The sequence below is a fragment of the Antechinus flavipes genome, chromosome 6 (genome assembly GCF_016432865.1).
Source record: "Antechinus flavipes isolate AdamAnt ecotype Samford, QLD, Australia chromosome 6, AdamAnt_v2, whole genome shotgun sequence".
Lineage (NCBI taxonomy): Eukaryota > Metazoa > Chordata > Mammalia > Dasyuromorphia > Dasyuridae > Antechinus > Antechinus flavipes.
In genome coordinates, this window is record NC_067403.1 from 108,209,719 (window position 1) to 108,237,078 (window position 27,360).

At 33.5% G+C, this 27,360-nt stretch overlaps 2 protein-coding genes across 2 annotated transcripts in view; both read right to left on the minus strand.

Annotated features, from left to right (window-relative positions):
* Positions 1 to 27,360, minus strand: part of GLRA3 (glycine receptor alpha 3) — a 229,159-nt gene that overhangs the window by 153,900 nt on the left and 47,899 nt on the right. The gene's annotated exons all lie outside the window — the stretch shown is intronic.
* On the minus strand, positions 380 to 2,633 carry LOC127540597 (leucine-rich repeat-containing protein 57-like). Its single transcript, XM_051965372.1, has 2 exons — positions 2,512 to 2,633; positions 380 to 1,034 (listed from the first exon to the last, which is right to left on the minus strand). The coding sequence occupies exons 1-2, from the start codon at positions 2,631 to 2,633 to the stop codon at positions 380 to 382; spliced, it is 777 nt and encodes a 258-aa protein (XP_051821332.1).

A 27,360-nucleotide genomic window follows, 5' to 3' on the forward strand; every position in this document is an offset into this window, starting at 1 on the left:
ACCGACTTCTCCTATTCTGTATTTGAAAAGCATACAAAGAAAAAACTTGATGCTAATGTCTATTTACTTTAAAGTTCGGAGAAAGAAAATGAAGAATTTGAGGACATGGCTGGTATTTTCATCTTTCTTTGGAGTAAAGGCAAGAATTTTCAGGGGGGAGGGGGAGAAGATATAATTCCCTAAATCCTGATGAATTTATTTCCTTAAAAATTCTAACATTTATGTTTCTTTTTTTCTGTAAGCTGACATAACACAAATTTATTCTCCAATTCATTCAATACCAACCATCTTTTTGTTGTTTTCCCTACTCCAAGCTATACTGAATGAAACAGTCGATTAATCTGTGTAAGACACAGGACTGATTGATTCAGTACTCTGATCAAAGACCTATGTGGCTACCTGTAGAGGGCCACAGACAGCGGGGGAACTCTTGGTGAGGTATAAGATGCTTCAAGGGAACCTGCTGACAATGTTTGGTTCTGCCTCTCATCTTCCCTTGGGGGTGTTTCAGCCTTCCTGAGAAGTCAGGGGGGTGTGACAACTTCGGTTCTACTTGAAGCAGAGATACTAGCATTAAAGAGGATTTACATAATAATAGCAGGGTGCTTATAGTTAGCACATGTGCAGTATGCTGTGGTGATGTCTGTGGTGAGATCTGAGAAATCTGATTCTGATTGAGGTTCAGTTCAATAGCCTGTAGTTCTTCTAATGTGTCAGGTATACTTTGAATCTGGTTTTTAGAGAGATCTACCACATCCAAGTGTCGTAGGCTACAGAGCTGAGATGGTATACCTCGAAGCCGGTTCCCAGAGAGGCTCAGGGACTTGAGGGCAGACGATTGCCCAAAGGCAGATGGCAGCTGTGTCAGGTGATTGTTGTTAAGGTGTAGGGTCTCTAGCTTTGTCAACTTGCACAGCTCCTCTGGTAAAACAGTCAGTTTGTTGTGGTTCAAGGACAGACTCCTGAGCAGCGTGAACTTGCCGATGAGAGCGGGTGGGAGGTGCTCGATCTTGTTGTTAGACAGGTCAATGGTCCTGTATTATAGTTAGTACATGATCAATGTGCTGTGGTATTGTACTAAGGTATTTAAGGGTGAGAGAACTTGAAATAAATGGACTCCATTTTTGGGTGCCTGATTCATCACTCTTGTTCTAAAACCAAGGACTCGAGCTGGTCCTGAGATCCTCTAGTGAGCTAATCTGGACAGTACATTTTGGCACTCCCGCGTGGAGGCTCTAGAAAGTACAGTACATTTTGGCACCACAGTGTGGGGCCCTAGAAAGCACACTACAGCTAGCCATTGCCTTCTTTACAAGGAAAACGGAAATACTTCAGCCTGGAATTTACACTTTCTATAAACTGACTCTATTGCCCTTTCAGTTTTTATTTGACATTAGTTCTCTTCACACAATCTTATCTTCCAGTCAAACTCCAGGGCTAGTACAATTCTTTATATTTATTAAATGCTTAATTAATGCTTGATGAATCCAAATGAAAGGTCAACAATTTGTAAATGATGTCAAAAAAGAATATGCCATTTCCCAGAAAATCAGATTATTACAACAGAAAAAAAAAAAAAAAGATAGTTACTCTTCTCTAATAGGCATTCCAAAGAGTCATGAGACAGCTTCACATTTCTATTTCTCTTTTCTTGTATCCCTTTGTGAGGAGGGGGAAAGGAGGCAGAAAGATACATGAGAGTACTATAGCAGATGTGATACAAATGAAAAAAGAATTGCCCAGAATACTTTGGCTGAGGTTATGAAGCAGAAAAGTTCTGAAAGAGGTTGAAAGAGTCTGAGAGGCAAAGAAGAAAGTTTCTCACAATTGTTTATCAGATGTATTGGACAGTAGTGTGAGGTGAAATTGTGGAGTCAGGATGGCAAAACATGAAGAATTTTTATCTAGCTAGCTTCTCTACAATGACTTAAAATGTTGAACTGAATTCTGATTGGGAAAAAAAAAAGCAACAAGAAAAATCACAGTACATACATTTTTTTTTCCTAGTTGAGGGTAATTTAAGAAGATAGAGATCTGAAGATACTAGGGTGGGAGTAGGCCAAGAGTTCAGTCTTATGCAATGACAGAACATTCTAGCACACTCAAGAGATCAAAAGGGAACTAAGAAAGAACACTAAGGTAGGAAAACTAAGGCAGAAAATGGTCCCAAGGAAACACTGAATTAGCACTGGGAAAATAAGATTCTAAATAGCAGCTCTGATACCCATTACCCAATTCTTATACATAGTTTCTGTATATATAGGAATGGTTTCAAGTGAACAGAATCCTAGGTATGTAAAGCAAGAAATTCCAGAAATTTAGCTGTGTGGATCCAATCTAAAAGTGGAATGGCAACTCAGTTTAACATTTAGCCAAACACATAAGCCCAAATTGAAATAACAAGATCAAAAGATTAAGATCAAAGGGGAGATCTCTTTGAACAGTAGGCATTTCAATGATTACAGAGGGGAGCCTGGAGGGGTTCTTGACTGCCGGGAGGGTGGATACTACAGAGGCCATTGGAGACAAGGAGCAGAGGCAACATTCCGCGACTGACAAAAGCTGTTGTTTGGCAGGATCGTTATGTGCCGATTCCAAGCCCCAATAAGAGAAAGCAGTCGTAGGGACCGCATCTGGGCCTTCTTTTTGTAATTTGTCATTTAAATCTTTCCCAACCTTTTGCCATTTTTCGGGATGGATGTCTGGCCCATTCACAAGAAACCAAGGGCAGACATTGTCAACAAAAAGAATTTAACTAAATCAACAAACAAAAAGAATTTAACTAAATCTTTCTTTTTAACCCTAACTCCTCTTTCCCTGAGGGAAGCTTTGAAATCCTTTATAAAAGCCTGTTCATTAGACAACTTATCGCCCATTTCTTATGAGACGGAGGAAATAAACTTACCGAGGACTCATGAGTGGCAAGGGGGCCGGGAAGGGGGCTCCTCAGAGAGCCAGCCAAACCACCTGATAATTTTGTTTTATATTTGAAAGGAATGGCAAGTTGTGCCATTTACAGTTTTATGTACAATCATTTATTTTTAAATTATACTGTTAAGGAAATACTTGTTTTATTCCACAATTAAAACAAACCAAAACAATAACAAAAACAACAAGTCCATATTAGTAACTTTCAGAGCTCAAATCAGAAGGCAGTAAATATATTTTTATCTGATCATAATATTTTGGAAGCACTAAAACTTACATGCCCCAATCTGAACTATGAAAGTACTAGAAGGTCAGGAAAGGACAGAAGTTCAAGCCAGGCATCAACCTTTCCTCCAAAAATTGAGAAAAGCCTAATAGTAACAGAGTCCCAAGTCAGGCTAAAAAAGAAGAGCAAACAAACATAGACAATTACTATAGTAATAGGGAGGCCCAAGACACAAACATAAAAGAGATCAAGGATTTGTAAATAATGAGAAGTAAAGTCTTTAAAAATGTAGATTCAAAACAATTCCCCTAAAATCCTAACAGAGAATAAAAAGGTGACCTGGAAAATAGAATGATGATTATTGGAATTTGGGAAATGGTGGAATAAGTCATATTTCCCTTCCACAAAAAAAAAAAAAAAAGACAAATCATCATATGAAAATGTGAAAAAAAAATAACTTAATAAATGTCAAGGTAATGCAGTTCTCCTCCTAGGACAATTTGAGAGGATCTCAGATGAGATCCATTTTTTAGCCAAGAAAGAAACAATAAACAATAAACCTTGAAAACAACTGGATTAGGATACAAACTCAGCCTCAGAAACTTTTACCTCATGGACAGTGTAGAATTACTAGAAGTAATTATACTAATAAATTCATATAAAAATGAGTTTGCAAAGGAGAAAAAACCCAACTATAGAAACTTACTATGGGAATAGGGAAGACTGAGTTTCCTCTTCAGAGGAGAATATTGAAATAAAAAGTCCTACTCCAAAAAGTAATGTGAAATGGTTATTTACCCCAAAATAATTCATAGAAGAACTCAAAAAGAACTTTAAAAATCAAATTAGAAATGGATTAAGAACTAAAACAATCCAAGCAAAATAAGTAGATTATGAAAAGAAAGGCAACCAACTAGAAAAGGAGACCCAGTGGGTAAAAGATAGAAATGACTTTAAAAATTAGAATTGGGCAAGGGAAAGCCAGTGAAGTTAGGAGACCAAGAAGTAATAAAAGAAAATGTAAAGAATGAAAAAAACAGAAGAGAATGTGATACATCTCAAGAAAAACAACAGATATAGAGAACAGATCAAGAAGAGAATGTAAGAATAATTTGATTGCTTGAAAACTATGACCAAAGAACCTTGATACAATAATACAAGAAATAAAGAAACTACATTATATGCTACCAGTATAATTCAATATTGTTTTAACTCCAAATCATATAAGACATCTAAGATTATAACTGACAAAACAGACCCAGAGAGTATATGAACATAATTTTAAAACACTCTTTATACAAAAAAGTTATATCTAAATAATTGGAGAAATATTTCATGTGTAACAAACTAGCATAAAGAAAATGATAATTTTACCTAAGTAATCTATTTATTCAATGTCATCCCACTTAAATAACTAAAAAAAAAACATTTAAAATAAGGTTTAGGAATAAGAATTTACTATTTGATGAAATAAAATTTGTTGGGATAGCTAGAAAGAGGTCTGTCAAAATAAAATTGGCATATTCTAATGTCTCACACTATTTACCAATATGTCAAAATGGAGATATAACCTACATATAAAGGGAGATATAATATATTACTTATCAGACTCATAAATAGGGTATATAAATTTATAAAGGAATAAGAGATAAAGGGCATTAAGGGGCATGAAGTGAATAATTTCAATTATATTGATTTTTTTAATTCTTGCACCAATAGAAGGAAATTACCAATTAGAAGGAAATCAAAAACTGGTAAAAAAAATTTCATAGACAATAGCTTAGATAAAGATCTCATTTCTCATATGCATATAAAGAACATTGTTAAATTGACAAGAATACAAGTCATTCTGCAATTCATAAATGGTCAAAGCATATGAACAAATAGTTTTTTGATTAAAAAAATCAAATATATATAGTATATATATACATATATAGTTGTAGGTATACAACTATATATAGTTGTATAAAATGCTTTAAATCACTATTGATTAGAGAAATGCACATTAAAACAACTTTGACTATCATCTTATATCTAGCAAATTGACTAAAATGATAGATTCCCTTCAACTGGGCTATGGCTAAACAAGTTGTGATATAGGATTGTGGTGGAATCCAACTGTTTTATAAGCAATTTTGGGCTGGAATGATAAACATAGCTTAGAAAACAATGCAAGATATTTATTACTTTCCTCCCCCAAAAGTAAACAATTTGAAAGGGAAAAGTATGGTTATATAATTGAATCCTTTCTATGTTCTACTCTATACATGGAAAAGTTCCTTTTTTATTGTTTTTTTTTAATTTGTTTAAGATTGTTTAAGATTTATTTGTTAAAAAGAAAATAAAATGAGAGAAAATTTAAAAATCAGTGTATAGTCCTGAATCATAGCAGAAATAGAAATAATTCATGCATCACTTCCTTTCATAAACCCCAAAATGAAAACTCCCAAGAATATTAAAACCCAAATCCAAAATTTTCAAGTCAAAAAAATAGTACAAGCAGCCAGAAAGAAATAATTTAAATATTGTAGAACCACAGTCAGGATCACATAGCATTATGCAGCCAGGAATGTCAGGAACATGACATTGTAAGCCTAATTAAAGAAATTAATAGGGAAACTGCAATTTGCTTAATTGTACTTAAATAATGAGTTGATATTGATATTTAACATATACATAATATCTTCCATAGCATTTAAATTGTGAGGAAAAGTTAAATGAGCTACAGTAGGAAATAGTAAAACTATGCTTAATGTACTCTTTCAGACCTAGTTAAATGACCATAAAATAAATGAGAAAAAAGTTAAGGAGATTCATAGACTTTTTGAAAAGTTATCTGTTATAGACCATTAGAGAATATTGGGAATAAAAAGGAGTATACCTAATTTTTATCTTTGCAAGTTACCTACAACCAAAGAATTAATTGAAATAAATAACAACTTAAATTGAGCAGAATATAAAATAAACCCATACAAATTATCAACATTTCTTTAGATTTCCAATAAACCCTAGCCAAAAGAGTGAGATAAATTTCTTTTGAGATAACTAAAGACATTAGAAAATACCTGGATTTATTTTCCAAGATATACATGGGAACTATATAATCAGAATTAGAAAACACTTCACTCAAATGGAATGAACTAAACAATTGGAGAAATATTAATTAATCACTGGCAGGTTATTAACTAAATTAATTTGCTTATTTAGGACTATATTAATCAAATTACCAAGGGCTAGAAAAAATAACAAAATTCATGTTTTCATTCATTCATATATGAAACTTCATATATACCAAGAAAAACAATTTTTTAAAACACCAATGAAGAGCATGTAATAGCACCACTTTTAAAAATATCACCACAAAGATGTGATCATTAAAATAATAGAGTTTATAATATACAAAAGTAAATCAAATTGACATACTTACCTCATATTTCATAAACCCAAAATATCTAGCAACTAAAGAACTGAGTATTTGACAAAAATATGGGCAGACCTATGAATGTGCAGAAATCATAGAACAATTACTTATATCATATAACAAGAAAAACTTAAAATGATTATATGATTTATACCATAAAGGATGATATCACAAAGAAATTAGTAAAGCATGGAAAATAACATCCATTAGATAGATAAGTCTGGGAAAAATATATGATCAAACAGGGGATAGAAAATTTAGAGGAGGTAAAATTTTGATCACTTAAAAATAATTTTCTTTGCATAAATAAAACCAATGCAGTTAATTAGACAATAAATTAGAAAAAAAATTACAGCAAGTTTCTATGAGAAAGATCTTATTTATTCAATGTATAGGGAACTGAACCAAATTTATAAAAGAAAAAAAAAAGAGCTATTCTTTAATTGAGAAATGGTCAGAGGATAAACATAGGTAATTTTCAGAGGAAGAAATCAAAATTATTGGTAGCCATAAGGGGAAAAATGGCTCTAAATCACTAGTATTTAAAGGAATACAAATAAAACTAACTTTGAAGTACCACCTCATATTCATCAGAATGACTAAGATGATGTAAAAGGCACAATGCTGGAACTGATGTAGGAAAATAGGAATATTAATATACTTCTGGTGATTCTGTGAAGTAGTCCTATCTTTCCATGCATATTCTTTAATTTAAATTAAGCATATTTTCTTTTTTTTTCCTCTTTCCTCCTTTTTAATTTTTTTTGAGGGCTAGGACATGGTTAATATCAAAATTTGTTTTGCCTGATTATATATTTCAGTTGATTTTGTCTTTCTTATCTTTTCAATAGGTAGGGAAAAGGAAGGGAGAGAATTTGGAACCAAAAATAAAATAAAGTAGAATGTGAACTATTCCAAAAATATTTTTAAAAAGTCTTTGAAGTCTTATCTGATGGATAGGGATATGAGCTATAGAGAAATCAAGATGATATTCTTAATTATTGATGGTTGAGGTTGAACATGGATCCATATCTGCTTAGATGTTTTGGTAATGAATAAGAGGTTACAATTTCAGTGCTATGTTATGAAAGACATATATAAAAGATGGAAGTTATTGCATCAGCAGAGATAAAAGATAAAATATAAAAGATTATTTCTCATCTACAAGGATGGTGTTAATAAATATATAATTTAGAACAAATTGAAGTTCATAAAAACACTACAGACAACAAAACACAATAAAAGCATGTTTACATAACACAAGTTTTTAAAATAAGATCCTTATTCAATGAGGTAAATTGTTTAAATATTATTAGTGTTTTGAAAAAAATATTTTTCAGACTTTTTTTTAATTTGGAGTTCCAAATATTCCATCTTCTCCTGCCTTCCTCTCCATCTACTGAGAAGGCAAACAATATGATATCATTTGTACTTGTGAAATCATAAAAACATTTCCATACTAGCTATACTGCTAAAAAATAAAAAAAGAAAGAAAAAAAGTAAGAAAATGATATGTAAATTCAGAGTTTGTCAGTTCTCTCCTTGAAGGTAAATTGATTATTTTTTTTTTTTTTTTTTTTACCATGAGTCCTCTAGAACAGTCTTGGATCATTGTATTGAGCAAAGTAATTCAGTTTTTTATTGTCGATTATTACAAGGTATAGACTAATTTTTTGGTTTTGCTCACTTCACATCAATTTATTTAGGTTTTTCCATTTTTTTTTTCTGAAACTCTACCCTATCATTTCTATTTCTTTTCTTTTTTCTTTTTCCACTAAGGCAATTGGGATTGAGTGACTTGCCCTGGGCCACACAGCTAGGAAATGTTAAGTATTTGAGACCAGATTTGAACTCAGGTCCTCCTAACTTCAGGGCTGGTACTCTATCCTCTGTGCCACCTAGCTGCCCCCTATCATTTCTTATAGCACAATAACACTCCATTATGTCATGTAATATTCTTCTCTAAAATATAATGTTATCTGGGATCAGGTTTCTTTGCGGGGGGGGGGGGAGCTTCTGGGAGCAGCCTTAGTTTCAGTTCAGTGGGTTCACCCCAAATGCAGCCAGGAGTTAAAGTCCAAATCCTTTATTATCTCCTTCAAAATGTTGTCTCTTTCCTGGGACCCGATTAGCTTTAAAAGAAGCTTATCTCTCTCCTTGGTTAAGAGAGCTTAAGCTGCCTTCTCTGGCTTGTGAGTCTCCTCGACTGAATCCTGGCTGAGGCTCAGAGCTTCTAGTGGGCTTTTGTGTCTGGCCCTGAGAGCTTCTTGTTTATATGCTGTACACTGAGTACACATCAATCATTATATCACTAGGAAACCATTATTTGTTATAGGATTAAATCAATGCTAAACTAGATTTAACTACTGTCTCCTCAATTCTACTTACTTAGCACCTTGTAAGAATCGTAACAATGTCACAAATTGTGCAGCTATTCTTTACTTTGATGGGCATCCTCTCAGATTTTAACTTTTTGCCACCACACAAGAGTTGCTATATTTTTGTACATATAAGTCCTTTCCTCTTCTTTTTAATCTCTTTGGGACATATATCTAGTAGTGGTATTATTATACTAAAAAGTATGTCCAGTCTTGCTGGGGTCTCTTGCTAGGTGAGGATATTTCTAAGTTTGTAGACTACTTTCACAATAGACAAACATTTCATTGTTTTGTGTTTGTTGGGTCATTTCAGTTATGTCCAACTCTTCATAGGCCCATTTTGGAATTTTCTTAGCAGATATTAAAATGGTTTGCCATTTCCTTTTTCAGCTCATTTTACATATGAGGAAACTTAGGCAAACAAGGATAAATGACTTATCTAGATTATATAGCTAGTGATTTTAACTCAGGAAGGTAAATTTTCCTGATTCCAAGCTCAATGCTCCATCTACTGTGCCAGCATCTTAGAAATGAGGAAGCACAGATGTAAAGAGGTCAGTAAAATGGAACTTAATAATTTTTAAAAATAATCTGTGAACTAGAGAAATATATATACTTTAGATGTTTACTTCCTCTCTCTATATAAACTAATTCCAAATTAAGATGTGTTAAAAGAAGGCTTTGGCAACTGGGCCACTCAGTTTATAGAGGGCTGGACCAGGAGTCAAGAAGAGGAGTTCAGATAAAGCCTCAGACACTTACTAGCTATATGACTATAACCTCGCTACTCTAGCTGTCTTTGCTTTAATCTACTGAAGAATAAAATGGCAACCATTTCAATTCTGAAATGGTTTTTACCAACAAAATCTATAGACAGTATGGTCCATGAGGCCAGAAAAGGTCAATACAATTGAATGACTGAACAACAATAATAGATGGACAGTCTTCAGAACAAGTGAGGTAAAACTCTATGGTAGAAAAATCAAACCTAAATTATTTGGATCAGTTGTGGAGCTTGCAAAAGAGCTAGGTTTCTGAAGAGTCTAAAATCAGTTAATATGAAGAAGTGGGGTATTTAGTCTAAGAAAAGCTAAGAGTAAATTTGCAAGCTTAAAATGTTTTTGTCATGAAAGAGAATAAACTTGTTCTGTGTATTTCTAGGAAACTTTTTAAAATGAACTATTGAACTGTTTAAAAATGGAATCTACAACTGTAAGGAGGTTGGTGAGAGAATATGTCCCCTAGAAATAAGGGCTGGGTTTGTGATTTTTTTGATATAGGTTACTTTTAGATGCAATACATCTCTCTACCAAATTAGACTGGTAACTTCTTAGAGAGTTGCCAAAACTGAGAAAATAAGTAATTTGCCCAGAATCACATAGCCAGATTGGGTCAGAGATGAAACTTGGACCCAGATCTCTGACTCTGATGCCAGTTCCATTACATTGTGACTTAATTTATAACAGATCAATTCTACATTACATACATATATAATAAATTATTTTGTGACATATTGTCAGTACCTCTCAGTTGAGGAATGGATGGTTATGAATATAAAGGAATGATAAATGTGCAGGATTCAGAGAAACTTTGGAAAACTTGCATGAAGTGATAAAAGAACAAGGTAAGGAGAATTTAAAGACAATGCCAACAAGAAGACAATGGAAAATCATATACCATGACGTCAGATCTCAGATCACTGCAATGACCAATCTTAAGTAGCAACAAGTGATAATTTATTGTTAATTGTAGAACATTAAACCAAATTATATTTCAATCAGTTATCTATCTTCATTTCTCGTCTATTTCATCCAAGTAATATATAATTAGAAAAAGGAGATTGCCCAGTTTGTAGTATGACAGGTACAACAAAGATGTTGAACTCATATTCATAGAAAGGTAGTTTGGCATAGCGGATAGAGAATTCAGTGGCTTTCAGGGGAATTCAGGAATTCTTGCATTCAGATCTGATCATAGGTAATTACTAGCTAAGTAAGTAATATTGCATAAGTTATTTGTTCTTTCAGATTCATGTGCCTTAATTGTGATGTAGGAGCAATAAAAATTTCACAAGGTGGTTATGATAATGAATATAATGTTGAAATAAAGTGATTTCTAAAAAGTAAAGCTCTCTATAAAAATGTTAGCTATTCTTATTAAAAAGCACTAGATTTGAAATCTGCCACTAAAATATATATATTGAAAGGTAAGTCACCACCTCTCTGGACCTCAGTTTCTTCCTTTCTAAAATGAGGAAGTTGGAATAGTCGATCTATCAGGTTCTTTTTAGTTCTAAAATTATGACTTAGAACAAGGAATCTATTGGATAGAGATGTTTTATGAAACAATTAAAGAAAAAGAAGAACAAAAACCTGTAGAAAATGATATTTGCATAGTTTGTGATTCAAATTACTTGAAGAAATTTCCCTCACATTCATTGACATACTGATTTCAGGGACTAGAAATCAGAGAAAGCTTATTATAATTCATTACTTGTCATTAAACATTTTAAAGGTTTTTTTTTTCTTCTGTTATAGAATCACAGTATAAAAGTGTTGGATTAGAACTCATCTAATCCTTCATAGAAGCCCCTTTACAACATTCTCAAAAGAGATTATATACCTTTTTTTTAAAAAATAAATTGGAACTAAATATGTCTTTCATTTAATGACATTCAATGCTCACTACTTAGTTCTGTGGAGATGGTAGGAATACAATATTAGTTGTTTTATTCCTTAACATTATATGGTTGAAGATGAGGGACTTAAATATGCAGGGGTAATCCATCTAGGTAGTCAAATTGCTTGGGAGCAAATACTCCATCCAAGAATTGAAAATATAAGTATATAATCATAGGAGTTAAGCTCTCAATTAGGAATATCTAGATATTTTATATACATTATAAATCCAGTAACCAAAGTGATTTACTGAAGAAACTATTTCAGCAGTTGAAGATTTTGAAGGAGTACAAAATGTGAATGTGAATACAATGCTAAGGTAAGGCTCTTTCTCTGATGACTTCAAATAAAGAAAATAAACCTTGAAGGCAAAATAATATCTTTCTTTATAGTTCCACATATATTGGAAGCAGGAAGTTTTGAAGGCCCAAGAGGATTGGCAAGCATTTTTTAAAAATAATATTGATTAGAAATATAAGTTAAAGGATTTTTTTGAGCAGCAATTTTAATGTAATTACAAATACATACATATATATATGTGTGTGTGTGTATGTATATGCGTGTACATACACGCATATACATACATGTATCCACCCACACACATATGTATGCAGACATATATAAGTATAGATACACATGTGTATATGTGTGTTTGTACACACACACACACAAACACACACACATATATAATGCAATTCTAAGGTTCTTCACTTTTGCTCTGTTGTCCTTATTGACTTGAATTAATATATGCAAATTTTTTTTTTCCCCTTCTGGAATAATGTTCAAGAGCCAGTGCCACCTGGGTTGAAATCTTTCCTTTTGGGGCATCTAGGTGATGCAGTGGATAGAGCTGGAGGAAGGAAGGAAGGAAGGGAGGGAGGAAGGGAGGGAGGGAGAAAGGAAAGAAGAAAGAAAGGAAGAAAGAGAGGAAGGAAGGAAGGAAGGAAGGAAGGAAGGAAGGAAGGAAGGGAAAAGGAAGAAAGGGAGGAAGGAAGGAAGGGAGGGAGGAAGGAAGAGAAGAAGGAAGGAAGGAAGCTAACTACATTATAAATAGTTCTGCTTTATAATGTCGAGGTATGAACTCATATCTTTACTTAGTTTTTTACATGATCTTGTTGATGAGGTTTTAGGTAACTAAATGGCGTTTGCAGAGAAAATCAGAAGTACCGATTAAGATTATAACTTGCCTTGAGGCAAGCAGGAAAGGGCACTGATGGGATTAACTCAGCATCACAGTCCCATTCCCAGGGGGGAAACTATCCTCTCTCTTGAGAAATCCCACCTTACCGCATCCAATTAGAAAGCCAAGTTATGAGCTCAAACCCCTGAAGTTATATTTCACCTTTAAATTTGCCCATGGCCTCTACTATCTTTACTGGATCCCTTTCGGGTTAGCCCGCTATTTGTCTTGTGGAATCTTTCTTCTCACCCTCTCTCTCTGGGCTTCTTGGTGTCTTTTTCCTTGTTATAGCTAACCAACTTTTTTAGAGTGCTCAACTTCTCTATGGATTTAGCCTGCCAGACAATGGTGTACTTTCACCTCATCACTATTTCCTTTCTCCTGGTTGTGAGTTCCACTAGGGAACCTAACCTGTCTTTTCCCTTTGTTAATCGTTGACGCCCCTTTCTTTGCTAACTATAGGCTTTCCCAGATCTACTTCATATTTACCATTCCTGGTGTCTATTTTACTTCCCATTTTGTTTGTAATCTCTTCTTGTTGTAAACAAAAGTACCTTTTGGCTGGGAGAACGCCATTGTTAAATCTTCTCATGTACTTTGTGCCTCCTGCCTCATATTTTGAATTAGGAATAGCTGCCCCAATCTCATCACTATGGTAAATTATTTAGCCTCTCTGTGTCTGTTTCCTATTCTCCCACCTATCCCTGCCCTCCCCCACCCCAAGTAACCTTTCTGATATCCTTTTGTAAATTGTTTTCCATCATTGGAATATATAAGCTCCCTGAAGGCAGGGGGCTTCATTTAATATAATTAATTCATATACATTTATTATTATTATATTTAATATCATGTAATTATATATTAATATAAAATATCTTATATACATATATATACATTAATACCTTCCCTTTGAAAAAATGCTTAACATTAGCAATATTTTTTAGATGCCCCCAATAAGTGGGTTTTGCCTATTCCTTTTTACAAGTGAAGAACAAGTCAGGCCCAGAGTTCTATTGATTTGGTGAGATTTGGACTACTTTTTAATGGTAGACTTTGGATTAGAGACTCATTGTTCTCACTATCAATCTGACTTCATCAGTCCACTGCATCCTAATGTCTTCTATTTACTCTGATTTTAAGTATTAATCAAAAAGCAGACATTTTATACCATACTTTTAAATGTGTTTTCAAATGTAATTATACTCAATCTAAATAAGTCATTAAGAAACTATAAATCAAGCAATTAATTAGCTGTCATAACTTTTAATATTTTTGATTTAAAATAAGTCCATACCCAAACTATAAGATGTCAACCTGTACCATTATTTATCTATTACCCAAGAGAAATCAGGTAGTTTTCATGCAATTATAGTAATTAAATTTTCCAATGCACAATTTAAAAGTATTTAATTAAAAACTGGAAGTTTCAGCAGCAAACATATCCATTCGTTCCTTTATGCAACAAATAAATCTCAGTTTGACAGAGACAACACCCATTCAGTGATTAGAGTAGGTAACAAAATGAGGCTGAGAGTGATCTCTTTTACATAGTCAACAAAACCAAACCATTTTCCTTTGGGAAGAACTTTAGGGCTAAAACAGAAAAGATTGCTATTTACATTCACTCAGAACAAATCAGAATCCAAACCAAACCAAGTAAGGGTTGATAGGGACTTATTGTTGGCCAAGGAATTAGAGTCAAAGTGATTTGGGTTTAAGGCTAGGTCTTTAAGAAAAAAATTTGGCATATCAACCTCAAGATATCTTGTGAGGTTTCCGAAATCAAAATTTATATTCCTTTGGGAAGAGCAACAAGAGAGGAGGGTATGATACCCTATGTGGAGGAGGGAAAGGAAGAGGAAAAAAAAGTGGAAGTGGTAGTTAAAGGAATAGTTGCCCCACTGGGGCCCAAATGGAACTGGCCCTTTGGACAAAGCTCTTTCTTTCCCTTTGGTTTGTTTTTTTAATACATCATAATTAAATAATCTGAATACCATCAAGATTTATTGCTAAAATTGCCATTTGGGAAATATAACTTATGTCTCCTTAATCTTGGAAATTTTGATCAAGTTATCTCAATGTTAAGAGATCTGAGCTCAGTAAAGAGCACAAAGTTTGGGGATCAGTATTACCATTGACTCTTATTGTTTTTAAGATTTCTGCTATGGTAGCATGTTTGGAGAAGCTGCTTTAGGTCTATTCCCAAATCAAAGAATAATTAACAGAGGTAGTTGGGCTCATACTAGTATAGACAAAAAAAAAGTCTGGTATATTTGGGAAAGTGCTACATTTAGATTCAGAGGACCTAGGTTTTAATTTCAGCTCTGCTGCTTACTGTCCATATGACTCTTTGGAAAATTAATTAGGCTTTTTGGGTTTCAATTCCCCACTGTTCTATTTTCCCCTATCTCAATCTAAATGGTATCCTTTGAGTTTTAGTTTTCCCTGCATATATATATATATATATATTATTTGATGGCAGGGATATTCTTGCTTTATTATATCTTTATAGGTTTTTAGATTGTATTGGCATTTGTTTAGCTTTGATGGCTTAAAATGAGTGTAAATAGCAATTATTTTCTGTTTAGGCCAGAAACCCTGGGCATCTTCCCTTCCAGGTGGATATCTTTGTGATGATGTGATTTTAGATAAAGATTTTAAATTAGAAAGGCCTAAGTCACTCATTGCAACCTGGACCATTGCCAGTCCTCTTGATCTTTGTCTTGTTATTGGACTTGGATGAAAGAGTGACTACTTTTTAGCTCATCCAATTCAAGGTCTAGTTCAGACATTGTCCTCATGACGTCAATTGTCCTCTTTAAGAACAAAGAACTAATTTCTTTCTTTTTTTTTTTTTAAATAACTTTTTATTGACAGAATCCATGTCAGGGTAATTTTTACAACATTATCCCTTGCACTCACTTCTGTTGTGATTCTTCCCCTACTTCCCTCCATCCCCTCCCCCAGATGGCAAGCAGTCCTATACATGTTAAATATGCCACAGTATATCCTAGATACAATATATGTGTGCAGAACCGAACAGTTCTCTTGTTGCACAGGGAGAATTGGATTCAGAAGGTAGAAATAATCCGGGAAGAAAAACAAAAATGCAAATAGTTTACATTCATTTCCCAGTATTCTTTCTTTGGGTGTAGCTGCTTCTGTTCATCATTGATCAATTGAAACTGAGTTAGATCTCTTTGTCAAAGAAATCCACTTCCATCAGAATACATCCTCATACAGTATCATTGTTGAAGTATATAATGATCTCCTGGTTCTGCTCATTTCACTTAGCATCAGTTCATGTAAGTCTCTCCAAGCCTCTCTGTATTCATCCTGCTGGTCATTTCTTACAGAACAATAATATTCCATAACATTCATATACTACAATTTACCCAGCCATTCTCCAATTGATGAGTATCCATTCATTTTCCAGTTTCTAGCCACAACAAACAGGGCTGCCATAAACATTTTGGCACATACAGGTTCCTTTCCCTTCTTTAGTATCTCTTTGGGGTATAAGCCTACTAGTAACACTGCTGGATCAAAGGGTATGCACAGTTTGATAACTTTTTTGGCATAATTCCAGATTGTTCTCTAGAATGGTTGGATTTGTTCACAACTCCACCAACAATGTATCAGCTTCCCAGTTTACCCGCATCCCCTCCAACATTCATCATTATTTTTTCCTGTCATCTTAGCCAATCTGACAGGTATGTAGTGGTATCTCAGAATTGTCTTAATTTGCATTTCTCTGATCAATAGTGATTTGGAACACTCTTTCATATGAGTGGCAATAGTTTCAATTTCATCATCTGAAAATTGTTTGTTCATATCCTTTGACCATTTATCAATTGGCGAATGGCTTGATTTCTTATAAATCAGAGTCAATTCTCTATATATTTTGGAAATGAGGCCTTTATCAGAACCTTTAACTGTGAAGATGTTTTCCCAGTTTGTTGCTTCCCTTCTAATCTTGTTTGCATTAGTTTTGTTTGTACAAAGGCTTTTTAATTTGATGTAATCAAAATTTTCTATTTTCTATATTCTATTCTAATCTATAGAATATTCCATATTCAATAATGGTCTCGAGTTCATCTTTGGTCACAAATTTCTTCTTCCTCCACAAGTCTGAGAGATAAACTATCCTATGTTCCTCTAATTTATTTATAATCTCGTTCTTTATGCCTAAATCATGGACTCATTTTGATCTTATCTTGGTATATGGTGTTAAGTGTGGGTCCATGGCTAATTTCTGACAAAGGACTAATTTCAATAGGACACTTAGCAAGTCCTTATTAAATCCTTTGTGTATCATCTAAATGTATAAAAGGATTAGACTAGATAGATGACTACTAAAGTCTGTTTCAGTTGTAAATCCTATGATCTTACCAGTATCATTTAATAGACTGCAAAAATCCTAATCATTCTCATAATCTCTAAAATACCTAATATTATTTTTAGTCCTAGTGTAATGCTGGAGAAATTGAGGCAAGATAGAGATTAGAGAGTTTTTAATATTTTATTTGGATTTCTGAGAGGAAGAGATTGTGCTGGGGGCATAATACCCCCCAATATGAGTTCTCAATGACATATTTATACTTTTCAGCTAGGGTAGCTAAACAAAGGCAGGGGGTGGAGTACAAACTCTGGTAATCAGGAATCTCCAGGCAGGGACCATCAATCTGGTTCTGACAGGTTGGGGATAGGACCATAAATTCTTGAACTCCCCCTTATTTTGAGTTTACATATTCATAATTTATAACCTTAGTGTAACTAGCCCTGAGTTATTATCAGTCCTAATGAACCAGAGGAGGGGTGGTTTGCAACTAAGAGATATGAGGCAGAACAATTAAGGGAAACTGAGGCAAAACAATTTAGGGAAACTGAGGCAAAACAATTTAGGGAAACTGAGGCAGGACAATAAAAGGGAACTGTGCACAACACTAGAAGTTTTTAATCAGTCAACCATTTGGGGTAAGGCATTATAATATTAAGCTTCTAACATTGCTATAGCCATAAAGATGTATTTGTTGAATGGTTCCATTTGGATATTGCCTTATTTTGTTACATACTAAAGGTATCAGAGGGAAGATGAGTACTTATGTTTTGTTGGGGAAAACCTGTGGTTACAATGAAGTAGGGATAACTGTACAATATAAGTGGAACTTAAGGTCTGTATAAGATCACTGAAGAGTCAGAATAAAACCAGAGGATGTTATGCCACAGTTCTCTTTTAATGTCCTGACCCAGTTTCTCCAATTGTCCTATTTAGTTACTCTGCGTCAGGTTATAACCTTTCCCTCTTAAGTTTAATGAGATAAAGATTTTATATCTTTAGGCTATAATCATTCCTTCTTAATGTTTGACAGGATAAAGGTCTATCCATTTTAGACATCATTAGAATATCAGTAACCTCTCCAGTACCTCCCTCCATTATGTCATCCTAAGTGCCTCCCCCCATTAGGTTATCCCCATCCAGGTACCTCCCCCATTATGTCATTGTTCTTGTTATCCTATAAAAAAATCTTGCTGTCCCTATACTCTGGGCTGGGACAGATAGTCTCGTTCAGCCCTGGAACCAAACGGTTCCAGTAAATCTCTCCATTTAATAAACTATTAAATTGTTCTCTAATCTCTGTCTTGCTCTTCTCCAGCATTACATTTTGGAGGCCCAGTTTCTCTGGCATTACAAGGAAGATGGAGAAGGATCAAGACAGATCTCATCTACTTCAATGATTTTTCTAGATCCTTAGTATTCTTGGGAACAATATCTTTTGTTACTAACAAGGGAAAAGAAAAAATATTAAAGTATATGCCTATAAAAGATTTTTATTTAAATTGGGAAAATAGAGAGAAAATAATAATAATAGCCTTTATGTAGTGCTTCAAGGTTTGCAAAGTACTTTTAAAATATTTCATTTGTTCCTTATGTGCCAAGACTAGTTGGCAGGTAGCATCATTATTATTTCCATTTCTTAGTTAAGGAAGCTGAAAGAGACAGAAGTTAAGTGACTATGTTAAGTTCACACACTTTCTAAGTGTCTGAGACAGTATTTGAAGCAAGCTCTTGATTCTAGGTCTAGTGCTTTATTCACTGTGTACCACTGTACCATCTAGCTACCTTAGAAACTTCTTTGAGGATAAAATTCACCTAGAATTTTAAATGGTGCCTATTCACCATTAATAGAACAAATACTGGATCTGGAATCCATTCAAATCTCATCTTGGATCTATACTAGTTCTGTAATCCTGGAAAATCATTTAAACTCTGTCTCAGTTTTCTCACTTGTAAAATGGAGATAATAGCAGCATCTATCTCCCAACATTATTATGAGAATTAAATGGAATATTAGTTATAAAGCACTTAGTGATGTAAATTTTGAAACTCTCCTCTTGTCAGGAAATACTAAAAATACTCATCCTGGGAATTTAGTTTCCCAGACTATCCCAAACTGCATTGATTAGCATCTTTAAGATACTTCTGATAGAAACTTCCCAAATTGTTTTGTTAAACTCTGATGGGAACTAAGTTTTTCCAGAATATCTTTAAGACAGTCTCTCTTTTTTGTTTTTTTTTTAATTAAAGATTTTTATTTTGAAAACATATATATACATATATATATATATATAGATAGATAATTTTTCAACATTGACCCTTGCAAAATTTTGTGTTCCAAACTCCCTCCCCCATAACTCCCTCCTCTATATGGCAAGTAATCCAATATATGTTAAACATGTTAAAATATGTTACATCAAATATGTATACATATTTAGTCAATTATCTTGCTGCAGAAAAAAAATCAGATCAAAAAGGAAAAAAAAAATTAGAAAAAACCAAGTGCAAGCAAACAACAACAAAAGAGTGAAACTGCTACGTTATGATCTATATTTAGTTCCCACAGTTCTCTCTCTGGGTGTAGAAGGCTCTCTTCATCACAACTTCATTTGAACTAGTCTCAATCATCTCATTGTTGAAAAGAGCCACATGTAAGATATTCTCAATATCAATATACATCCTTTATCTCCCCAACTTTTCCCTGATACTTCCTCTCCATTCTTATTAGAATTCCTATATCATTACAAAATGTTATATGAATCCCATTTTAAGTCAACCTTAAAATGTTTTTTTTTTTTTTTTGAATCCTAGAACCTTACAATATTCCTCACAAATCCTCATTGATACTTTACTTGAAGCCCCATAGTGATGGAAAGTCCAATGCCTCCAAATGAAGCCCATCCATTTGTATATACTGAATGATTGTTAAGTTTTCCAGAATCAAATCCAACTCCAGCTCTCTGAAACATTGAGTTTTTGCTCATACTTCTAATTTCAGAGGCAAGAAAAAGAAAGCTACACACACTTTCACCTTGAAGCTTTTTAAATTCTTAAGACAGTATCATATTTCTCTGAAACAATGCTGAAACAAATTCATTCACCAACCTGGTCACACTGATCTCTACTTACTACTCACACTTTACTAATTCGTCTTTCAAAATGTGGCACGATTTGCATACCCTTTGATCCAGCAGTGTTACTATTTGGCTTATATCCCAAAGAGATCTTAAAGAAGGGAAAGGGAAAAATGTTTGTAGGTGCAAAAATGTTTGTGGCAGCCCTCTTTGTAGTGGCCAGAAACTGGAAACTGAGTGGATGCCCTTCAATTGGAGAATGGCTGAATAAATTGTAGTACATGAATGTTATGGAATATTATTGTTCTGTAAGAAATGACCAGCAGCATGATTTCATACTGGCCTGGAGAGAACTTACATTCTGATGGACGAGGCTCTCTTCAATAATGAGATGAACCAGATCAGCTTCATTTGTTCAATAATGAATAGAACCAGCTATACCCAGAGAAAGAACTCTGGAAATGAATGTGAACCACTACATAGCATTTTCAATCCATTTGTTTTTGTTCGCCTGCATTTTTTATTTCCTTCACAGGAATAATTGTACACCATTTCAAAATCCAATTCTTCTTGTGCAGCAAAATAACTGTATGGATATGTACATATCTATTGTATTTAACATAGACTTTAATATATTTAACATGCATTGGTCTGCTTGCCATCTGGGGGAGATGGTGGGGGAAAGGAGGGGAAAAATTGGAACAAAAAGTTTTGCAATTGTCAATGCTGAAAAATTACCCATCTTGTAAAATAAAAAGCTGTAATAAAAGTATACTATTGTATATTATATAAAAGATACTATTGTATCTTGTAAATAAAAAGCTATAATAAAAAAAGTGGCACAGATTAGGAAACATACAATTTTATATATACTCGGGCCACAACACAACATAGTAAAACTATAATACTCTTGTCATGAACACAGTACTTTTATTAATACAGCCTGAAATGGCATTAATGTTTGTTTGTTTGTTTTTTTTTTTTACTACCATGTTACATGATTTACTCTAAGTTAGCTTTCATTGAACTAAATACTAAAGTCTTTTTGATTTCAATTGGTATTGGGCTATGTCCTATATACTTATATATAGTCCTATATATCTTTGGTACTATATATCTTTGTTAAATTTCTGAGCTAAATATAGAACTTCACAAATATCCTTATTAAATGCTATCTTTTCAATCTAGATGACTGAGAGACTTAGAATGCGAACCCCATCTTCAACTTTTTAAATTCTATCACCTTACTGTGAAAAGCAAATTTAATAAGCCTTCTATCCATGACTTAATCCAAGTTATTGACAAAGTAATTGGATAGATTAGGAATATGTACAGATTCCAGGATCAGAGAAAACTGAAATTGACATTGATTGTTATTATTCTGTGATTTGCTTGGTCATGCAACAAATTTTGAATGTAACAAAATTTACTCATCGAGAGTAAATTTCTTAATTATGTCAACAAGAATAATGACAATTCAACTAATTTCAATTTTTAATAACATAAATTTGTGAGAGATGAAACGTTTTCTGAAATATATATATTTCCCTGATCTAGCAATCTTGTGGCTTTCCAAAAAAGAAAGTGAATCAGCTACTGTGATGAAACCATGCTGATTCTTAATGATCTCACTTTAAAATTGTATTAAATGCTTCCTCTAATAAATTAGATTTTTTTTTTAGAAATTTCATTATTTTACATAATATTCCCCAATCAAGTTTTACTCTGAAGATCCATTGTGAGTAGTATTGACTTGCTACTTTTAAAAATTATTTTTAGTATCTTATTTTTCACCAATTATATGCAAAAATGATTTTCAAAATTCATTTTTAAAACTTTAAATTCCACATTTTCTCCCCTCTTCTAGTATCCCCCTTCCCTCATATAGAAGGCAATCAATTCAATATAGGCTATACATGTATAGTCATGCAAAACATATTTCCATATTAGTCATATTGTTAAAGGAAACAAAACTAAAAATAACAGAAACAAAAACAAAAAACAAGCCTTCAAGAAAAATAAAGTTAAAAAAAATATGTTTCAATCTGCATCCAGATATTCTTTCTCTGGAAATAATAGCATTTTTCATCCTAAATCCTTCAGAGTTGTCTTATATCATTGTATCACTGAGAATAAGTCATTCATAGTTGATCATCTTACAGTATTGCTGTCATTTTGTACACAATACATTTTACTTTGCAACTACTGTGTTTGTAGTACTTTTTTTTTTTGATGGCATTCTGCTCATCATTTTTTATAGCACAATAGAATTTCATCACAATCACACTATACAATTTGTTCAGTAATTCCCCAATTGATTGGCATCTCTTCAATTTCCTATTCTTTGACATCTGAAAAGAGCTTTTATAAATATTTTTGTCTATATAGGTTCTTTTTCCTTTTTTTTGTCTCATGATATATACCTAGTAGTGATATTGATAAGTTAAATGATATTATAAAATAATGATATTATAGTCCTTTAGGCTTAGTTCCAAATGACTCTACAAAATGTTTGAATCAGTACAACTTTACCAGTGGGTGCATTACTATCTGATTTCCTACCCCCTCCAACATTTGTCATTTTCCTTAAGTCTCATTGGCTACATTGACTTAATTATTGAAAATTATTCCTTTAGAGACAAAGACATTGTGGGATATAAATTAGAAAACTTTAACAACAGCAAGATGAATACTCTTTGTTACTTTAATACCAGCCTAATTAGGAAAAGAGATTGGTTGCAAGGTGATGAATTTTTTGATATTTTTTGACTTGTTGGTCAGTCATTTCAGTCATGTCTGACTATGTCACACTATTTGGAGCTTTCTTGACAAAGATATTGGAATGTTTTGCCTTTTCCTTTTCTGGCTCATTTTACAGATGAGGAACTGAAGCAAACAGTGATTTGTCCAAGGTCACATAGTTAATAAGTGAATGAGACTTACTTTGAATTCAGGAAGGCAAGTTTTCCTTACTTTAGGGCCAACATTTTTACCTAACTGCTAAAAGTAACTCTCAAAAACCATCCATTATGTCACAGAGAAGATGATACTTGCAGCATCAGTGGAAACAATCCTTTCACAGATGTTTAAATAAGCTTATATTTATATGAATAAATGAGTGAATGAATTAATGAAATATTTACTATGTGCAAAGTACTGGGGTGGTCAGAGTACATAGACAAATAGATGATAATGCCTCTTCTTTAGTGCAATTTCCATGTTGAATCATTTGACAATGCCAAATTGATAACTTTTCCCCTGGGTTTTACAAACTGCCACCATCATAGTAAGAGAAAAGATTGTGGTCAAAGTGGTAATAGTTTGTCTGGTACATGGTTCTGTTTCTTCCTCATAGTGACTTGCTACTTCAGCTAGAAGTAGCTTTGGCTTTTCTTGCCCCATTTAGGGCAGCTGGAAATGAATGGACTCTTCTTTATAAACTTTGCTTCCTTGACACGATGGCTATGAGTACTGCCCTGAAATCAAGACCTATGTTAAGGGGAGAGAGTGTTGCCAATCCCAGGGCTCCTACATCCATCTTGTTATGCCAGCCATTGTTGCTGGTAGTGGAGAGGGAAGTGGGTCTCCTCTCTTGTAAAGGGCTGAAACTCTGAATAAGTGCACTGGAATCAGACAATGGAGCACTTAAAGCCAATTACCTATTGGACAATATTCTATTAGCATAGGCTTGGGAAAATGGCCCTTCTCACTATTCCTTGCTGGCTCAATCTTTTGATGTATATGGATAATCATAGGATTAGGGGTTGAAGTGAGACAAGCCAGAATCACTTTGGAGGAGGACGGGAAGAAGGAAGATCTGTTGGTGGAGAGCCTGTGGTAGTTTTGTGAATCCCCTTCACTTCTCCCCCTAAAGACCAAGGACTTTTGCTTATTCTGACTCCGGCTGATTCTGAGGCCTCCAGGGAACTAGCCTAGACTTCACACTTTTTAACAATTTTTCTTTTCAATGATATTTCTGTGGTCTAGATTAGAAATAGTTCTGGTGGCGGGGGGTTAGGGGGGTGGACACTGCTATTTCCAAGGCTCTCATGTTCAAGGTCATAGATTATCTCCATCAAAGCATAAGGAAAGATTACAGTCAAGATGGTATTGGTAGTTTGACTTATCTGACATACATCACCTCCCTTTTCTCCTTCAAAGTGCTCACTGCCTCAGCCAGGCTGGCTTGCTTGACCCATGTATATTTGGGAAAATGATTAACCCTTTCCCAGTCGGAGAGCCTTTCTGAGATCTTGGCTCATGTGATCTATGGATCACATAGAATATTCTCTAGCAAAACTATTTTCTTCTAGGAAGTAGAATTTGATGAATGTTCTCTTTATATACCTCAGTCATTGAAAGTTGGTTACCAAGCCCTGATTCAAATATCAAAAAAAGGCTACCTATAAGATATTCCCATCATGGAATACCTTTTTTTCCCCCCCAATACAAGTTTCCCATATTTGTATTGTTACATGGATGTCAGTTACTTTTAATAAAAGTTTCTACCATAAAAAGTAGCATACATACTTAGAGATTTTGAAAATTATCAACAAAATCTTATTCCTCTAACTAATGATTTTATTATGACTCATCTGCTTTATGTACGTCTTTTTATTTATTGTGTAACAAAACTCATCAGATACTTAACCATATCCTTAATTCACCATTTAGAGTTAAATTAAAGTTTTAAAGGTTTAATAACACAATTACCAATATGTCAATAAGTCATGTCAACATGGTTTAGAGGAAAGACTGTCCTTTTTGGAAATGGATGATTTGGATTAAGATACTACCTTTAATATGTACTCATTATGTAACTTTGAACAAATCACTTAACTTTTATGGGACCCAATTTCCTCATTTGTAAAATGGGCTAGATGACTTCTGGTCCTTCTGTTTCTAAACCTACAATATCATGATTTGCAATTTTTGTAGCATGGAGGAACTCCCAGCATGGAAGTTCCCTCCATCAAGATAGATCAAAACTCAACTATGACTTAAGGCACTGTGACTTGTCTAGGAACATATCTAGTAAGTGACCGTCCCTTTCTTATATCTAAGCTCAGTACTCAGTTCCCCATGGCGTACTGCCTTTTATTAAAATATAATTATTTATATTAATATATAATAAAATAAGTTAATTGTAGTAACACATAGCTAATAATGTTAATTAACATAATTATATTATAACAACATACGTAATATAATAATATTGATACATTAACATAACACATATGTTAATATGTATTAGCATATATGTGTAATTATATAATATAATTATATTAACATATAATTCTGATGAATATTCAGAGAATCAAATGATATCATGAAGAATGACATTTTCATTCAATTATAAAAAAGAAAATACAATACTCTCCTTTCTCCTACAAACTCTGATATTTGCTCATGTTTGCAAACCTTTTGATCTTCACGTTATTTTCCATATTTACCATGGAATAAATTAAGACTCAGAGTGGGAATTGACTTATCAAAGTCAATTAACTTGTTGATTTGTCTTAGGATCAAAATTTAAACCTAGAAATTCAGTAGGAATGATTTCAGCTGTGTTACACAGAACAAAGTGAATGGTAAAAAATTCACAGGGCTATTAGAAATCTCTAAGTTCATATCAATTCATGAATAACCATTCTTCGCATTTGGCTATTCAACCAGTTATGAAATCATCTAACATAAAAATATCAATCACATTTCCCTCTATAGAGTTTGGTAGGACCCCTTCTATTCTCTATGATTTTTTGAAGATCACTTGCAATTCTACTTATACCTTAGGGTATAGTATATTTAGGCTGGATAGATTTTTTTTTTTATACAACAATTTCAACTTTCTATTAATCATTTTTATTCTATACTCCTTTGTCTATGATTATTCTTCTCTACAGAGAAAATGGAAGTAAAATAAGATGTTAGTAGTCTGAACTTTTGTTTTCCATTATCTACATTAAGTGGTAGTTTTATGTTTTCTTTGATCTTCCTCTTTCTTCCAACATTGCTATAGGAAAAAAAAAGTGGTTTTTGTTCTCAGAATACATAGCAAGTTTTAGCTATTAGTGAATATTAGAATTCTTGAAAATGTTTTTATTGGGTCACTTTCTTTTTATGAGTTCACTAATAGTTACCATTTTTATTTCTTCTATAAAAATCTTAAAAATAAAAATATATGGTTGATCAATTTCTTATGAATTCACAATGTTTTCTTTGAAAAGTCCATCTTTTCTTTTCCATCATAGTAATTTCAATTTTTAAAATTTCATTTTTTCATTTCTTCCCATATCTCTTTTGTGAACTTCTCTAGTAGAATTTTGGCTATTAATTACTATTTATGATTTTATTGATATCCCCAAAATCAGGCAACGTATCACACTACATTTGAATATTTTCTCTTTTGCTCTTATGAATTCTAAAACGTATTTCATCTGAATATTTCAATTTACCCCTACTTCAGTAATCAGTTTTTCCTTATTGGTCATGTTATGCCACAATTTCCCTGAATTGTTCTGCCTCGGTTTCCCTGAATTGTTCTACCTCAGTTTCCCTGAATTGTTCTATCTCAGTTTCCCTAAATTGTTCTGCCTCAGTTTCCCTAAATGGTTCTGCTTCAATCCTCCTGGTTATAACCCTGCCTTCTGACCATTAGGACTGATATAAATTAGGTCTGGGAGGCCTAATCATTAGCATTCCATAGAGTTATAAACTGCAGTTAGTTAATCTTAGATGGGGGGGAGGAATATTGCCTATTTCAGATATCCTAGTTCCTGGTCCTTCCAACTTATCAGGATTTATGATCCTTCTTTTCCCCCAACCTGTCAGAACAGAATTATGGTCCGTTCCTAGAAGTACCCTCCCTCACTAGAGCTCTAACCCTACCCTATTTTGTTCGCCTGATCACTGGAATCTTATAAGAATATCTGGAATTCTTCACTTGCCTGCCCGATGCTTTGAGACACGAGTCCAATTCAGCTGCTGGAGGGAGTAACATGGATCCTGTTTTGCCCCCAGCACAATCTCTCCTTCTAAACAAAATATTAAAAACTCTCTAAGCTCTATCTTACCTCAGTTTCTCCAGCATTACAGTCAGAATCACATTTAGAATAGCAGTTTCTAGCATTGTTTCC

Coding starts and splice junctions, on each gene's coding strand:
- LOC127540597 (XM_051965372.1), bottom strand. CDS start 2,633: ATGCGGTCCCTACGACTGCTTTCTCTTATTGGGGCTTGGAATCGGCAC. Junction 1,035..2,511: donor CCTTGTCTCCAATGGCCTCT/GTAGTATCCACC, acceptor ACTATAATACAG/GACCATTGACCTGTCTAACA.